Source organism: Megalobrama amblycephala, linkage group LG17 (genome assembly GCF_018812025.1).
Source record: "Megalobrama amblycephala isolate DHTTF-2021 linkage group LG17, ASM1881202v1, whole genome shotgun sequence".
Lineage (NCBI taxonomy): Eukaryota > Metazoa > Chordata > Actinopteri > Cypriniformes > Xenocyprididae > Megalobrama > Megalobrama amblycephala.
In genome coordinates, this window is record NC_063060.1 from 43,364,784 (window position 1) to 43,384,225 (window position 19,442).

General features: G+C 37.5%; 1 protein-coding gene across 1 annotated transcript in view; it reads right to left on the reverse strand.

The window, feature by feature from the left end:
• The window catches only part of tmie (transmembrane inner ear), a 40,419-nt gene that overhangs the window by 11,617 nt on the left and 9,360 nt on the right, over positions 1-19,442 (reverse strand). Inside the window, exons 2-3 of the mRNA XM_048162855.1 lie at positions 15,035-15,152; positions 14,317-14,466 (exon numbers count right to left, since the gene is read on the reverse strand). Coding sequence (XP_048018812.1) covers positions 14,317-14,466; positions 15,035-15,152 — 268 coding nt within the window. The remainder of the gene's footprint in view (positions 1-14,316; positions 14,467-15,034; positions 15,153-19,442) is intronic.

The following is a 19,442-nucleotide window of genomic DNA, read 5'->3' on the forward strand; positions in this document are numbered from 1 at the left end:
TTGAGTTCCTAAATCTATTCGGTGTGAAAGCCCCTATTGATACGGTGCAGGATGTTCCGGTTGTTTACTCCAAATTCTGACCCTACGTTCTGAATGTCACAGCAGAAATCAAGACTCAACAGACCAGGCAACATTTTTTCAGTCTTCTATTGTCCAGTTTGGTGAATCTGTGTGAATTGTAGCCTCAGTTTGCTGTTCTCAGCTGACAGGAGTGTCATCTTCTGCTGCTGGAACTCATCTGCTTGTGTGTTCAGAGATACTTTGGTTGTAATGAATGCTGTCTTTCTATCAGCTGGAACCAGTCTGGTCATTCTCCTCTGACCTCTGGCATCAACAAGGTATTCTCGCCCCACAGAACTGCCATTCACTGGATGTTTTCTCTTTTTGGGACCATTCTCTGTAAACCCTAGAGATTGTTGTGCGTTAAAATCCCATTAGATCAGCACTTTCAGACCAGCTACCATGCCACGTTCAAAGTCACTTAAAACACCTTTCATGCTCAGTTTGAACTTCAGCAGATCATGTCTACATGCCTAAATGCATTGAGTTAGATACATTATATGAAGTCAATTGTTTAAAGTTAAACATTGTAAACTGTCCCAGTTACGCTGCAGACTTTTTTTTTATTTTTGTGATAGGAAAGTAGCACTATATAAAGCATACTACTACAAAAAAACAATTGTCAAGAGTGTTGACTGAATCAAGGTTTTGATCACACATATACTCTTGTGCTGTATAAGCAATACGACATGTCTCTGATCGTAAACCGCACAATCAGGCCTCTCCTCTTTGAGGGATATTTAAATCACATTTTTTATGGGTGACCTAATTAATCCAGATGTAGCCGCAGTGGAAACCCACTGACATTATTTGCATAGCTGCCTATGAAAAATGCATATGTCCACAGAAGAAAGCCACAAGTGTGTAACGCATTCCATCTATGAACACAAGGAACAGGCATTCGAAAGGCGCCTGACGAGGGGCACTTCCTGTGCTAAATGGTCTCCGTGGTATCTGGGAGAGTCCCATTAGAATGTCTTTAGCTCTAATGATGAATATAATTAACTCAGGGTTTGTGTGGGGAAGTGCGAGCCTCAGTGGGTTTGTTTGTTTCAAACACACTCCGTTATCCCTGACACTGTGTGTGCGTACAATTCTCTACACCTCATTCATGTGTGCAATCTGAACGACAGTGCTGAGCTCCGCATGTCATTCCATCTCGTGCATGTTACAGTTTTCTGAGACGCGTTGTTCTGTAAAAGAAAATCCTGTCTATTTACAGTCTGTCAAAGAATGCTTCATCAAACATGAGCCTCTTGAAATAATGAGGCTATAAATATTCTTCTTTCTGACAGCCGACCCATAATGTGACGGTGCACACTGTATATAGTGCAGTGTGTAGTGGTGTTAAAGACCCTGTTTGTACTGTAGTTCTGAGGTTTGATTCCTAAGAATTGACAAAAGCTTTAAGGCCTGAAACATACTCTAAAGAAGAACACTTAATAGCATTTTATAATATGTTAATTCTCATTGCATTCTAAACATTGTGCAATGTAGTGAGCATTACCATACACTCTTTCATTTGAACTGTAGAACAAGAGTTGAATAAGCAGGTTGAAGTTAGTTAACCTGCTGACATGTTTATAGCTACCTATGGCAGAATCTTAAACATGTACTGAAGCAACAACACTTGCATTTGCCAAGCATTCGCATATGCACATTTGCATCTAGAATATTTGAATGTCTGGATCAAAATGATTGATCGCTCATCTGGAACACACAGGAATATACAGTTTCTCACTTTTTATTCAAGAGAACGTTTCCAACTCCTCAATTATGAATACCATCTGCCTTTGACATACAATAGCAAGTAGCAAATCATGGTTCATCGGTCATCAGTTGCATTAATGCTTGTACTTTATTATTACCTTTGTATGGAAGTTTGTTTCTGCCACTGAATAAAAAATAAAAATGGTAATTGCAACTTTTTATCTCACAATTCTGACTTTTTTCTTGCAATTGCGTTTGAGTTTGTATCATGCAATTCTGACTTTATAACTCACAATTGCGACTTTATATCACACAATTCTGACTATTTCTCGCAAATCTGACTTTATATCACGCAATCCTGACTTTATTTCTTGCAATTACAAGTTTATATTTCACAATTTTGACTTTATATCATGCAATTCTCACTTTATTTCTCGTAATTGCAGGTTTATATCTCGTATTTCTGACTTTATAACTCACAATTGGAACTTTATATCATGCAATTCTGAGAAAAAATGTCAGAATTGCGAGATGTAAACTCGCAATTGTGAGATAAAAAGTTTTTTTTTTTTTTTTTTTTTTTAATTCCGTGGCGGAAACAAGATTCCATACCTTTCCCATCCACCAGTTGGCTGGGGGGAAAAAATCAATTTAAAAGTGTCTCCTTTGCTTTGGGGTTACATTTTGCTGGAGTGTGAGCTAAACTAACTTCTATTGTCAATAATCACTCATCAGTCCGATTCATGGGGTCAAGCAGAATGCAGGCAGAATTATTTCTTCCTCTTCAAGCTTTACTTCAAATCTGTTGGAAATTTCAACCTGACCATCATAATAACAACATATCAATATTCATAATTATGTAACATTTTTATTTATAGGAGACATCAATAGGCACGATACACCTGTATAAGTCTGGTCAGAAAGTTAAAAGGTTAATTATTTATTCAAGTTTAAGCCTAATTCTAGATGGCACCAGGCTGATTGCTGGCATGCTGTCAGCTCTCACTTATACCCGGTGTTTTATATGGTTATTAGTTCTAGACACCAACGCTGCATGCTTCTCTACTACGGACTGCTGCAGACGCATCCCTTATTGAGGATCACTTCTTCAGCTCAAGGGCTTCTTCTCCTTCTCCTGTGGTCACCTGTTACTCGACCGGCTGTTCTCTTCATTGTAACAAGCAACTTAGAAAGCAAGAAAAGCGCAGTGGACTTCTTGTAGGCTAAGGAGATGCCAATGTTTCTCCACGTTGGGCCTCTAGGCAGCTTAAACTTTACTATGTGTTGGAGCTACAGCCTACCTGTCTTGTTCCAGTCTTTCCATACTCTTTTTACGGATCATCAAGACAAAGCTGCATCAAGAGGGGTGTCGACTTTCAGAATCTCTCCTCTTTGGAATACGCTAAACCATCTTCAGAGCTCTTGGACACCGGCCCGCGACGTGAAACACGAGATCCATTTACAATAAATCAGTTATCTTAAATGACTTTTTTATATCACAAGAATTGGACTTTTTATTTTTGATGGAAACTTGGCTCAACGCTGGTGAGTTGGATGCATTTGCAGACTTATCACCAGAAGACTGTAATTATTTTAATTCTCCCAGATTAGTGGGGCCGAGGAGGAGGTTTTATTTTTTAAACGTTTTAAAATGTAGGCTTTTGCCTACTGCTCAATACCTCACATTTCAGTTGCAATTACTGTGAATTCAACTATCTAGCCTGGTGATTTATTCCCTTATTTATAGAACGCCAAAATATAATAAGGATTTTATTCATGAATTTGGACTTTTTTGTCTAATATTGTCCCTGCAGAGAATAAACTGCTAGTTTTGGGCGACTTTAATATTCATGTCTATATTCATGTCTGCTGCCCTTCTCATCACCTGGTGAAGGAATTTGTACAATTCATTGACTCATTTCGTTCAACATGTTAATGGTCCCACACACGAACATGGATATCCCCTTGATCTTGTTCTATCTAATGTAATACTTCTTTATTTGCCTCAGAGTAATTGGAAGGATGTGCATTATTCTTGTGTAATCAATCCATTAAAACACTTTATTTTTTGTTACTACATGTACTTACTATAGTAATAACAGTAAATTATGCATACAGTAATTACAAGTAACTAGCCCTAAACCAAACCCTAACCGTAACTCTGTAGTAAGTACATGCAGTTAATTAATATTACCCAGTAAAATTTGGACCGGTCAGCGCGCAGCGCCCAAAAACCCACGCCCGAGGACACGGTACGTAATGGGGAATCGGTTACTTGGCCGGATTCTCGCACTACCTAGAGTAAGTACAGTGTAACACCATCACCTTAAAATAAAGTGTAACCATAAAGAAATGTTCTAATGTCTTCTCAGATTCCTTAGTAAGAAGTGTTTTGGAAGCATCACGGAAGGCACAACACTGATAAACTTATTATGTTGTTTAATGAGACTTGTAGAATTATTTTAGACTCACATGCCCCAATCAACATTAAGGTTTCCAAATTTAGCTCACACCCATGGTTTAAACACCATACTCATGTTCATAGGAAGGAATGCCATAAAGCATAACGTAAATGGAAAAAAGATAAGTTACATGTTTCTCTGGAGATTTTTAAGAATTGCCTGTCTGGCTATCAACTCTCTGTCAAAGCAGCTAAAATTAAGTATATTTCAGATTTAATATCTAACAATTCACATAATATAAAGGTGCTGTTTAATACTTTTGATAGGACAACATCCTAGGACAACATCATACCCAGACGCTACCCCTGAGTTGTGTTATTTAGATTGAGTAAGATTGAGACTTTATATTTTTGCATTCTTTGTGTTTATCATCCCATTAATTTTTCCAATCCTGCTCATTTTAATCCAATTGATCTTAATAAATTGAAACCGACTACCTCACCATATGGCATATGATATTATGCCTCTTTAGAGATGTTATTCCATCCTGTTTTAAGCACGCAGTGATAAGGCCGTTTCTGAAGAAGCCAAATCTCTATTCGTCCAGTTTTAATAATTTTCAAACTATTTCCCCAATGCATTTCTTGTCAAAAGTGTTGGAGAAGATTTTTCTTCAACTTTCTGCATGTTTAACAGACCATAACGAATGACCTCTTGCTCACTTTAGATTGTGCCAATTCGCCCATTTTAACTTTGCTTGATTTATTTTTACTTATTTACATATTTTTATTAAGCAAACAAAGCAATACAGATAAATACACAAAAATAAAAATAAAATACATGCACAAAAGACCCAAATATAGACATAGAATATAGATATAGAAGATAATTTTGCTCAATTTAACCGCTTCAATACAATCCATCATAGTATTATTTTAGATCACCTACAGCAGGAGGTTGGTATTAGCGGCATTGCTTTGTTCTGATTTTCTTCCTATCTCTCCAATCGGTATGTTAAAGCTAGAATTGGTAATCATTCATCTCCTCCGGCTCTTTTATCGTGTGGAATGCCTCAAGGGTCTATTGTGAGCCCAATTCTGTTTTCACTGTAGGGGTGAATTCAGGTTGATTGGGACACTTTTTCCAAGTCATCTCAATGGCAAAAAGTGTCCCAATCATCCTGAATTCACCCTATATGTTTCTTTGTGGTTTATTTTTGGGAAATATCACATAGCAACTGCAGACAACACAGAATTGTATGTCCCATTACACCCGGTTGATAGGTCCTGTTTCAACATTAGTAATTGTCTTGATTGAAGATGTAAAAGACTAGATGGCTGAGAATTTTCTCCACTTAAATGAGAGCAAAACTGATGTTGTTGTTTTTGGCCCTCTTAGCTCTTCACCCCTTATCTCTAAATACTTGGGGTCCCTCTCTAGAAATGTTCACCCATATGCAAAAAGCAGGTGTATTATTTGATTCTGAGTTGAATTTTGAAAAACAAGTTAACGCTGTTGTGAAAAGTATAGTTTCTATCACCTAAGGTTAATTGCTAAGATAAAACCTATGCTCTCAGTGAAAGATCTGGAGATGATCATCAATGCATTTATATCATCCAGACTGGACTATTGCAATGTTGTGTATTAGGCCTTTCCCAGTCATTGATGAACCGACTGCAGCTGGTTCAACATGCCACCACAAGATTACTGACAGGTATGAGAAAGAGGGACAGACTCTCTAGATCTGGAGATGATCATCAATGCATTTATATCATCCAGACTGGACTATTGCAATGTTGTGTATTAGGCCTTTCCCAGTCATTGATGAACCGACTGCAGCTGGTTCAACATGCCACCACAAGATTACTGACAGGTATGAGAAAGAGGGACAGACTCTTATTTTATCATCCCTTCGTTGGTTACCAGTCAGATATCAGATTGACTTCAAGGCCCTGCTTCAACTGGTCTTGTCCCCTCATATCTATCGGATCTTGTTATTCTACACTGGCTAGTAAAGAATTTGTGATCTGCTGATAAATTTCTGCTTCAGGTACCATGAAGCAAAAAGGCAATAATGCCTTTTCAACACTGCTGTTTTTTTTATCTCTCTCTCTGCTCAGTATTTTCTTTAGTTATTCTTTCCAGCAGATACAGCAATAAACTCTTCTCCAGCTCCCGCAGGACCCCTCTCTGTGGTTTTCTTTTTTGTCTGTCTTTACTTTCTTCATTGCTGGAGCAGTGAGCTCTTCCTCAAAAACAAACCAAAACTACCCTGTAGGGGAAAACATGTCCGGCAGCAGGAATGGATAATGTGAAGTAAGGCAAAAACAGAGAACACAGGGAGAATAAATAGGGAAGTAAATGAGGAAGGTAACTAACAATTAGGTAGCAAGGAGGGCAGGGTCAAGACATAAGATGGAGGAGAACATGGCACATAGAAACAAACAAAACAGAAGGCATATGCAGACACCAAACAAAAACAACTGTCCAGGCACTCAACAAAAAAGTACAATGCCATAGGAGGTGAGGGAATGAACCCTCACAACAAAAGATGATGAAAAATATGGAGCATGAATGTCCGCACCCTGACACTGAACCAAAACCGAACTAGACAGGAGCGGCGGGATCCGGACACCAAGCTCCGCACACACGCTTCAACTCCTGATGAAGACAAGGGATCAAAGCACCTCCTTCCAAAAATTGGCATGGAGAATATCATGGTCATACTAGTGGCATCTAGTTGGACACACATGCAATGGTTTTCTGACCTTCAACCTCATGATAGAAGCTCATGACTTTCAATCTGTCCTAGAAGGGGCTCCCCTGGAGCTTCTCCTTAGATGGTATCTACTGTCTCAGGCCCAAGGAATGTTGTTCCATCCAATTCCTCAAGGATTTAGTCTGTGGGCCTGGCCCATGAGAGGGCCCGCATCCTATCAATATCTGCGTTTCCACTGTCAGGCCAAAGGCGGGCATGCTAGTGCATGCCAGGGCCAGTCGTGTTTCCACTGTCACTTCCGGGGCTTGATCGGGCCTTGTCAGGGTTTCCTCAGGGCCAACGGCCCTTTTTGTTTGCTCGCCAAATATCTCGGTCCAAAGAAGGCCAGCTCGGGCTTGAGGGAGTGGTTACGAACAAAGGCGGAGTTTATCTGTCTGGAGACTGCAGTGCCGCAGATGATTTCATATGCCAGCTAACATCGGCATTAAAGACTTTTAAAATCATTTTAGCTCAAAACTCACTTTCAGAAAGCAGTGAGTGTTTAAAATAACTTTTGTTTGTGATCCGATGTGGATTCTGATCACTGTATAAGGCAGGAATATTTAGTCTATGCACACTAACCATTACTATAGTAATGTTTACTATAGTAAACATGGTAAATACGACTGAAGAAATCAGACAAATCAGGCTATCACAATCATGTATTTATTTTATCTGTCAGTACGTCTCATCTCTTACCGGACTGTCTGATATCCATATTTAGCTCCGCATATGTCATAAAATAAAGCAACTTCCTCTGTTTCTCTGACTGAAAATATAACTGTATTGGGACTGTCACTGGAGTGCTCCTCAGGTTGTATTTTTGGTGGTAAATATGTAGAAATGATCACTCTGTCTAAATGTGATGTAAACACAAATTAATTCATTATGATCAACATATCACTTATTATATTGTAAAACCATGGTAAAACATCGGTGATTGGGTTTTAAAGCTTTAAGTAAACAACAAAAATAGCAACAAACAGCTGCTTTTATCATGTTCATTTTGCAATCTTGCAATTTCTTTCTGATTAGTTTTCTGATAAAACTTCCATTTATTGGTGAAATGATGGGTTTGTGTGACGTTCCAGAGAGGAGGGTTATGGGCAGGTTTAGTGAAGCTTCAGGCATGATGGTGGAAACGCAGCATGATTTTGGGCTCAGTGCTACAGGTCCGAGGCAACTGGCCCAGCCTGGCCCGTTGAAAGCCCTGACTCACACTGACCCGACAGTGGAAAAGCGGCTAATGGGTCTCTCTCAGTCAGTGGTGCACACCTTACAGAGTGCAAGGGAAATATCTACTAGTTATCATCGAGTGGTTATCGATGGTGGATGTTTCAATTATTGTGTGAAGCATGCCAGAAAAATCCACATGCTTGTGATGCAACTGTAATTCTGTCTTTTTTTCAAGAGCTTGGGAGATCACTGACTATGCTAAAAAGATTTTTGGCAGTGATAGTCGTTTCTCATGCTGGGTAGCCTGCCGGAGACAGACAGGGCTCTGATTCATCAGTTAACTTAAAGGGGTGAAACGTTTAGCCCTCAAAAGGTTATAACCCTGCCAACATGGGAATTTGGAAGGGTCCTTGACACTCTCGTCGAGTAATCCTACAAGCCCTTGCTCACATCAGATTTCACGTGGTTGTAGATAAAAACTGCCTTCATTTTGGCTATTACATTAGCTAAAAGGGTGAGCGAGTTACAAGCTCTGTCTCTGCACAAAGACTGTAACAGATACTTACTCCAGCACAATCAAGCAATTATGCTTAACACTTTTTCTTCCTCATTCAGTAGAATGAAGTCAAAAATTGACATGGTTGTGCCAGTTTAGGGGGCTTACATTTTTCTGCATGCATGCAATGGCTATCTCATTGGACTGTGTACACAATTCAGCAGGCTTTTGGCTTTTATGTGATGGTGTTTTGGGTTTCTGAGCATCTGGCAAGTCGACCCAAGTGCAAGGCAGTCATGCCTCCACAGGATGGCAACAACACCTACATGCCCTGTCTCTGTTTTGGGCATGCATTCATGGTTAAAGAGGACCCCACCTCCTGCATGAATTTTTTGTTCTGTCGGCTCATGCCAGAGAGACTCGCTGGCACTTCTTTTGTGACAAATGCTAGGGCAGTTCTCCTCCTCTCCCCCAATCTAAGCATCTTAAGCAAGGCCTGGCTGCGACCGGGGCAGCACTGGTGCAGCAGGTTGGGGGTCTGATGGCTAAGATAAATACAAATGCTGGTCCTTCACTTTTAAGTTTGCATGCGGGGCTGGAGCATGAGAGCCATTTTCATCAGTGCAGCCCCGGTCTAGCACAGAAGTGGGCTTAGAAGAGGCCTTATCAGACCATTTGCACCGCATGACTCTGTATAGACATCAAGGATATTCAATCTGGATTCGATTATTTATTTTCTTGGTTTTTTGAAGTTGTGTTTAGTTTGTATAGATGAGGGTTTTTGTCAAGCGCCAAAATACACTAGTAGGCTCTCGCTTTTAAGGAGCGCTATACAGCATTTATATTCAGAGATTTTCCTCTTTACTAAATCTGTCTTTATCATCCCATTCATATAAAATATGTATCTGGGTGGAGAGATAGTCTGTATGGGCAGTTAAACTTGTGAAACAAATGCGATTTGCATCTCAATGATCAGAAAAACAATAGTTTTAACCAATTCATTTTGTGTATTCAATATTCATAAATAAGGATTCTTAAAAACATGTACATCTATAAAGTTCATGCACAAATAATTTGCATTTTAGATGCTCTCAATACATCAATATTGTCTATGCAAATGTAAGTAAATGTATGTGCGGTAGAACCGCTCTTTACATAAAACACATTCAAATAGTAATGAGATCACATTCACTAAGTGTGAAAGTGTGCGATGGCCCAGTAGTGCACAACACAACAAAATGTAAAAACATTGAAATCAAGAAATTATCCCACACACCAATGCACTTAACTAACTACTATCATGAGGTTTAACTTAGCTAATTAATCATTAGTTACTTATTGATGCATGATCCTCCCCTTTAAATAGCACAACACTTCCTTAAAGCCCACAGTATTCTTCGTTTTTACATGGACTTAGAACAGTGGTTCCCAAACTAGGGTACGTGAGAAGGCAGACAGGGTACACAATTAAAAAATTTAATTTTACCCCACCTCAGATTAACATTAAAACCCTTCTGGTGTAAAAACATGAAAATGCTAGTCGTAAAAGGTCAAATGCATGACATCCAATCAAATTACCTCATCTTTTGCATTCAAAACAGGTTGCATCCACACAAGCATATGGTATGTTGCATGCAGAATATGCTGCTTTAGCAAATCGCTCTACATTACTGCCGTCCTCGATAATGTACCTTTGTAAAAGTGAGGATTTAGCACTTGCTAACATGAAGAACAAATATAGATGCATACTGTGCATAGAGATTGATTTAAGACTCAAGCTTTCTTCGATACAGAAACATATCCTGTGCGAGTTCTTCTTGTTCTTAATGTTGATCATATATTATACAGTGTACAAGCAAGAATGCAATTTTTCCCATATATCCACACGACTGCAAATGTGACATTGATTTTATACAGTTCAACAAACAAAAAGGTAATATTAAGCATTTGTGACTACTTCATTAGAATGACATAAAATAATGTGAATTCATGTGATCAAATAACTGTAACAAAGTTCAAGTTCAGGGAAGGAGGAGGCAGGAACCTGCAAAGTTAATCGTAAAATAAACGTAAGCAACAAAATGAAAGGACGACTGCAGAATGTCCCAGGCTCCCGCCCTGCTTCATACCACAGTAACGTTAATAAACCTTTAATACATTAGCTCAGTTTCTAGTGCCACGTTTATATCAAGCTAGATGTTAAAGACCCCCTGTGGAGAAGATCAAGTTTTTAATGTTGTTTATATGTCTATGTGGTGTTTTTAATATGCTTTAAGACAAACCATGTGCAAATTCATGAGTCAACATTGCTGAGTATTTTCTCTTTAAAACTACAGAAAACATGGTTTGAAAACGCTGGTGTTTCTTACGTCACAAACATGTAACCAATCACAACACCATGTCGGCGGGTTTTAGCATATCATTACTGACCGCACAAGGGAGCCAGGTTATTCCCGTTTTATTTTTCTATTGATATGAAAAATTGTGTTGATTTAGCAATATTGCGGGTGTATGATGTATATTACGATGTTATGATGAACTACATGCCTTTCTCCACTGACGTTCTGAGTTGTTCAAAGCATTACTAAGGATACTGATTGTTAGAAGGCAGCCGTTTGACTCTGAGATGAAGAACGGGAACATGGTTTGTGTAACATTAACAACACATTATTAGCAGTTTGATAACATAGTCACTACTTTAATACTGAACCGGCGTTCTGATGTAGAACTTGGAAGCACTGGACGTAAACAGCGTGAGAGAATGAACCACTGTAGTCACGTTGACTATTTTACTATTTTAATGTCTTTACTACTTTTCTGGACCTTGAATGACAGTAATTTCATTTCTTTCTATTTAAAAAAAAAAAAAAAAAACTCTTGGATTTCATCAAAAATACCTTAATTTGTGTTCTGAAGATGAACGAAGGTCTTACGGGTGTGAAACGACATGAGGGTGAGTAATTAATGATATGCAATGCAGAATATTATTTAAAGTTCTTAATGCACTTAAACAATTTTCTGAGCGCCCTCCTTTAAACTGTTCAGGAAAGGAGTGTTTTGTTTTGTGGCTTGATTCTGCTGTGAGGTTAACTTGTTTGATTTTTATATTTTGTTGTGTTGTGCAATATTGGGCCACTGTAATTGCATTGTGATAAAAGATTATGAAGACACCTTTTTTCCTTTAAAAAACTTCAGACCAATGAATCACGCACAGTACGGCCAGAAATGTATGTTATGAAAGTAAATGCACCTAATACTGATTCCTGGTGGATTTTAAAAGAGACACAGACAGAGAAAGAAAAAGTAAAGATCTGTGCTTTTCACTCATTCATTACTTTATGTTTTCTAAGATGCACCCAAGCCTGAATTTTGTAAGGATTCATTTACACTTGCATCTTTCCCTTACATCTACTGACAGCAGGCAAAACACAACCTCGAGAACACCAGCTTCATCATATATGGTCTTGAAAGCCTTTTCTACTCTAAGCCATCAGGAGTGCAGGCTGAAGACAGACAGGCAGAAAGAACAGGAAGTGCACAGTCTAAGTGACTGGATTGGCAGGTTCATCTTCTTCCCTGACCGCAGGAAGTTGTCCACTACCACGAGCCTGTACCTGCTCAGAGACTGTCTGCAGCGCTGGCGTTTCCGCAAGAGCTGAGTAAACACACAGGGGTAGTGAAAAGAGGGAAAAGAATACAGATAAGCAGAGGCAAAGATCAATACCAATAGAAAAAGACAGATCTGACACATCAGCTGGAACAAGAGATATGAACTGAGATGCAAAAAATTATATGTGGAAGAAATGTGTGAAAGGAAAAATGGAAAAAGGAATTCTGTCAGGATGGAAATCTGCATACATTTAGGCCATGTGGAAAGTCAGTAAGGAAGAAGAGGACTTTGGGAATGATTAGCAGTGATCAGATGAGTCAGAGTCTGAGTTGTTTAGCAAGTGTTTCAATGTCAATTATAAGAAACACAAATAACACTTTATTTCTACCTAAGGGGACGATACCTGCTTGTTTTTTCCACAGAAGACGACTTCATTATTTGTTGTATATTATATTCCCCTGGTTTCACAGACAAGCTTAAATCTAGTTTCAGACTAAAATGCATGTTTGAGCTGTTTGAACTGAAAGCATATCTTAAAATATGTCAGTGCCGTTGTCTTATCTCTAGATGCACACCAGTAATGTTTTTTAAGGCACGTTTATAAAAGCTACTTAAATGACCTAATTGAACTAAGGCATAATCCTGGCTTAAAGGATTAGTTGACTTTAAAATGAAAATTAGCCCAAGCTTTACTCACCCTCAAGCCATCCTAGGTGAATATGACTTTCCTCTCTCTGATGAACACAATCTGAGATATATTAATAAATATCCTGACACGTCCGAGCTTTATAATGGCGGTGAAGATGGGCAATAAGTTTGAATCTCAAGAAAGTGCATCCAACCATCATAAACGTAACATGTTAATAAAGTCCTTCTGAAGTGAAGTGATGTGTTTGTGTAAGAAAAATATCCATATTTAACAAGTTATGAAGTAAAATATCTAGCTTCCACCAGACCACCTTCCTCATTCAACTTACAAAGAAAGTGTAAAACTTGCAGTTCAAAACGCGTACGCTACATCCTACGCCTTCCGTATTCAATTTCTGGAAAAAGCATTTCGTATGGGGTTATTTTCATTTGAAAGTCAACTAATCCTTCAATCTAAGCCCTGTCTGTGCCATAATGTTTTAATGCTCAACTTTTTATCATTTTAAATTAGTATCTTTACCCATCAAAGTTTATGTCTCAATAAAGGTTCAGATGAACTAGTCGTGCTCAAAAGTTTACATAACATATCTGCAAAATGTTAATTATTTTAAGAAAATAAGAGAGATCATACAAATTGCATGTTATTTTTTATTTAGTACTTTTTCCTTCTGGAGCATCAGTGAATGTTTGACTCATGAATATCCATCACAAAACAAACAAACAGTCGTGGATCATCCAGGTAACCACACACAGTATTAAGAATCGAGGGTATGTAAACTTTTGAACGGGATCATTTTATTTCATAAATTCATATTTTTTTTATTTTTTTTTTTTTTTTTTTGTCTACTATATGTAAACATCTTTTATGTAAAACATCTTATTCAGGACAGTACCTAATAAAAAAATAACATGCATTTTGTATGATCCCTCTTATTTTGTTAAAATAATAAAAATTTGCAGGGGTATATAACTTATGAGCACAACTGTATGTATGTATTAATTCATTTATTGAATAGGTTAATGTGGGATTATTACACATTGGGAAAATTGATAGGCTAATAATGGGAATGCTATTATTATTGAATTGCTATTATTAATGGCAATTGATATGACTGACTTTTCGAAATCAAACACACCCACCTGACAGAAGCCAATAATGAACTCACAGGTCAATACCAATAGACCAAAACAAACCTTAATAAAAGAAGATTTATTTATATATAACCACTGATTAATTACTCTAAACCAGTTTCAGTTTAATGAGTTTGCAATTCTGCACGTTGTAATTCATGTAAAAATGTATGATTTATTTGAAAAACAAAAAATGTAAGTATGAAGCTCTATCCATAAAATAAAAACATAGAAATGAGGTTGTACAATTACAAATATGCAACAAAACAAAACAGCTACAAGAACAGATGTACGGTCACACATCAGACAATAAGTGTGCTCTTACCTCCCGGCACGTCTGTGAGCTCATTGAGGGGGGGCACCGTCTCCAGTGTGTTGGCGTACGTTTTCGCGGCTAGCCTTTGAGCATGTCGGGCCTCGATCTCTTTTTTCGTTCGTGGAATTCGGCATTTGAAGATGCAGCACAGAGTTATTACTGTGAAATGAGAAAGAGAGCTTTGAAATCTATGAAAGAGATTGTCCTTCACAACACGCAGCGTCTCAAATCTCTTTGTTCTGTAAATGCTATTTTGCTCTGGGGAAATTTCATTAAATCACTTAATGTGATTCACGACATGTAAATTATTAAGTATTTATTTTGACATCCATTTATGTGAATTCTGAATGCAAATATATGCATAGCCTGCCATTTTAAAGAGGTCACACACAAATACAAATTCTTCCATCATTTACTCGCCCTCATGGCAATAATAAAAAATGTATAATTATTTCTTCTGAGGAGGAATTGTTAATAATATACCGGTTGCTCTTTTCCATGCAGTTATAATGAATGGAGACTAGATCTTTCAAGCTACAAAAAGGACACAAAATGTGCCATAAGTAGGCTAACATTAAGTTATCAAAAATATAGTCTATAAAACTTGTGTGCTGTATTATGTGCTCTTTTTGTCACTTTGGAGCTTGACAGGCCCAATCCTTGAAAACAGGTGCTAATTGGATGCATTATTGCTTGAAATGTAAGATAAACACTTTTAGACACTTACTAATTGCTAGGATGAACATGGAGAAAATTCCAACAACCTGCCATAATCGAAGACCCCAAAACACCACTGTTTCTGAGGTGACCGGATCGGGCTTCTTCGGAGGGTCTGTTGGCAGGAGCTGTAGGGAAAATAGGGGAAAAAAATAGATATTTTTTTCGTGCATCTCTTTCTATTTCCAGGTAATTGCACCACCCAAATGGAGGGAATGGTAACAATAGCAGTGATTAGGAACTGCAGGAAGATTTCACTTTCTCATGGTGATCACAGTGGCTGTGAATTGCTTGGAGTGCTTTTTTAGAGAAAAGGAAGGGGAAAGTGGAAGCAAATGGCAGTCTGTAATACAATAAAATAAAAGAGAAAGAGATTCTAAGCTAGCATCCACTGAGGATCTGTTCCAGTGGCAACCTTGTGTGTGTGTGTGTGTGTGTGTGTGTGTGTGTGTGTGTGTGTGTGTGTGTGTGTGTGTGTGTGTGTGTGGTTTTAAGAGAGCAACTATACGTCTGTGTTGTTTTATTATCATTTATATAATTTAATCGTTTATATTATTATTTTATTCTATTATTTTTTTCTTATTATAACCTATTATGTTCCATTAACTTATAATTGTGGGGTTTCATGGAATATTTGTCTTCACAAATAAGAGATATCTCAATCTGAAGGTTTTTTAGGACATTATTGTGAAGCAGTTGGATTTGTGCTGGTCGGAAAAAAACTATTATTTAGAGAGATTATTTAATAAACCCTGCCCACTTTTATTCATCATCACTTTATGTCCTGCTTTCTGCTCTTCTGGATTCTTCTGTCGAACTCTTGGGCTGATAGAAGATTTTAAATTAATATTAAGTCTTAGTTAATACAGATTTAGATCCTAAACTAAATACAGGGTATCAGACAAAATCCTGCCAACTGGTTTTCGATACCAGATAAAGCAGATATTATAATTTTGGGATATGGGATATGATTAAGAGACTTGATCCAACATTACTTGCACAGGGATTCTGTCTAACAATTTCCATTCAAAAGTTTGGAACTACACAGCCAATGTAATATATTTATGCTTGTACTGAGCAATGTAGCATTTACTTTGCATGTAGCATTGAATAAAATGAAAACTAAAAGACTTTGAAATCACAAGAGCCAATATTTTATTCACAATAGAACATAACAAATGTTTAAAGGGATAAATTTAACAATTTTATCCACTAAATGAGCTCATTTCAAATATGATGCCTGCTACAAGTCTCAAAAAAGTTGGCACGGGGGCAACAAATGGCTGAAAAAGCAAGAAATTTTGAAAAGATTCAGCTGGGAGAACATCTACCAACTAATTAAGTTAATTGATATCAGATCTGTAACATGATTAGCTATAAAAGGGATGTTTTAGAGAGGCAGAGTCTCTCAGAAGTAAAGATGGGCAGAGCTGTGAAAGAGTGCGTAAAAAGATTGTGGAAAACAATGTTCCTCAATGTCAAATTGCAAAGGCTTTGCAAATCTCATCATCTACAGTGCATAACATCATCAAAAGATTCAGTGAAATGGGAGAAATCTCTGTGCGTAAGGGACAAGGCCGAAGACCTTTATTGGATGCCTGTGGTCTTCGGGCACTCAGACAACACTGCTTCACTCATCTTCATGATTGTGTCAATGACATTACTAAATGGGCCCAGGAATACTTCCAGTAACCACTGTCGGTAAACACAATCCGCTGTGCCATCTGCAGATGCCAACTAAACCACTATCGGTAAACACAATCCGCCGTGCCATCTGCAGATGCCAACTAAAGCTCTATCATGCAAAAAGGAAGCCATATGTGAACATGGTCCAGAAGCGCCGTCATGTCCTGTGGGCCAAGACTGATTTAAAATGTCTCAAAATGGAAAAGTGTTCTATGGTTAGACGAGTCCAAATTTGGCTTTCTTGTGTCCTCAGGGCTAAAGGGAGGGAGCATCAGCGTTCAGTTCAAAAGCCAGCCTTTCTGATGGTATGGGGGTGCATAAGTGCATACGGTATGGGCAGCTTGCATGTTTAGGAAGGCACTATGAATGCTGAAAGGTGTATAAAGGTTTTAGAGCAACATATGCTCCCCTCCAGATGATGTCTATTTCAGGGAAGGCCTTGTGTATTTCAGCAGAACAATGCAAAACCACATACTGCAGCTATTACAACAGCATGGCTTTGTCGTAGAAGAGTCCAGGTGCTGAATTGGCCTGCCTGAAGTCCAGATTTTTCACCTATAGAGAACATTTGGTGCATCATTAAACGAAAGACAACCAAAAACTCTTCAGCAGTTGGAAACCTATATCAAGCAAGAATGGGACCAAATTCTAACACCAAACATCCACCACGTCCCAACATTTCCGGAATTTGGGTTGTAATTCATTAAAGATGCACTCAAACAGTAATATTGTAATCAGGGCCGTCACTAGCGGGGCTAAAGGTGGTGATGATTCTAGGGGCCCTTGGGATCAGGGGGCCCCCACGATTTCAATAATTTAGAAATAATTTTACTATATAATTTTTTTATGTGTTTGTCAAACCTTTAATTGGTGATGGGCCCACCCAACATCTCATCCAAATGTTACCAAATGTTACCAGTTTACTTTTTTTTTTTTTTTTTATGAATTTTGGACCTATAGCATTTTTCTTTTACTTGTTTACTTGATTTTTAAATGTTTTCAATGACTTTTGAACAAACATAAACATGGACTCTTAATGATGATGAACAGAAAATGAAATATTGCATATAAAATTATATCAAAGTTTGAACTAACATGTGCAATACAGTAAATATGCTTACACTACCCTAAATCAATGGAAAGATGTGCTGTCCCAATCACCCAAATGTTACCAATTTTTTTTTTTTTTTTTTTTTTACATAAAAGTGTATGTCACACATCCTTTCATTATAATATGCCATTGTTTCCTCCTCAAATGGATAGTTAACATCTTCAGTATTCATAAATGTATCATGTGTTGAGCTGATGTTTTTCATTTATGACAAGAAACCTTGCACAAGCCAGAAATTCAAAAACTGTCCCAATCACCCGTATACTTCATCTACTAGAAAAATGATTTAAATCATTTTATTTAAAGCTCATTGTTGTATTTTACTCTATCTGCACTCTTTCATTTATGTTGTATACTGTAATAGACACTGAGCTGCCAAATTATTCTTGAATACCAATAAGAGGTGTTTTTGTTACAGTGTTGTGAATTGATGGTCGAAGTTTGATTCTGACAGAAGTGAATACGTTTTTGACTGAAATATCTGATTTTGACATGGAAGTCGGAGGTTTGTACACGCTGATTTGTAGTTACGAGATTGTGTTTATAGTTCTGAGAAAATGGTGAATCGTTTCATGAATTGTGTTTTAGCAACTGAGAAAAACTAATATTGAATTTCCATTTTCATCAGTCAGTCTACTAAGAAAACACTGTGTTGCGTAATGCCTAAAAAGTTGGTGCTCAGCAAAACTCTCTTATTATGAACAGTTGAAATTGTTGTGCTGTTCAATGAACTGATAAAACTGCAATGCAGTCTTTTCTCATTTGCTGAAAGTACTTACATTTCTGGAGTGGCGGGATGGGAACAAAACTGATATACCTGAATATTTCAATAAACTTATTGCTAGAATGCCTAGAATATCCACACAGATGTCATTGCTATAAAATGAAGAGTTTTTGTTGTTCTTGTTGTTTTAAATCAAGAGCATTTTGGGAAAAAAATAGGCATTTGTTGCATTTTAAGTGTTTTAGTGTAATTTTTTTTTGGAAACACTTTAGTAAGGGGAACACATATTCACTATTAACTACAACTTTTGCCTCAATAAACTTAATTTACTGCATATTAATAGTCAGTAAGGTAGTTGTTGTAGCATTTATGTTTAGGTATGGGGTAGGATTTAGAGATGTAGAATAAGGTCATGCATAATAATATGTGCTTTATAAGTACTAAAATTAAAATGGAAGTGGAAAATCTAAAAATAAAACCCAAATCAAAATATTAATAAAAATAATAATAATATCTCAATGATACTAAAATAACACTGATATCAAGTATCTTTTCAAAAACTAAATTCCTAACTTTTGAATGTTTGGCTCCAGCTCTGGCAGGTTCCAGGCAGCATGTGTGACAGTCGCTTTAAGGTGAGAGTTTGTTTGTGTTTAAATAATTCAACAGGTCATATAAAGCATTGGTGGAAAGTTGGGATCAAGGATTCGGTCAGTGTTGACATGCTGATTTGTTATCCAAGTTCCTCTGCACAGGTTATCACTCCACATCTATTGTAGACAGACTTCACTTGTCTCCAGTTTCCAGGACTGAAGGCCATTTGTACTGCTCAATAAATCTATGAATCCTTGGTGATACAAAGCTTTCAGTGAAGGAAGCAGTGCACTGTCTTCATGG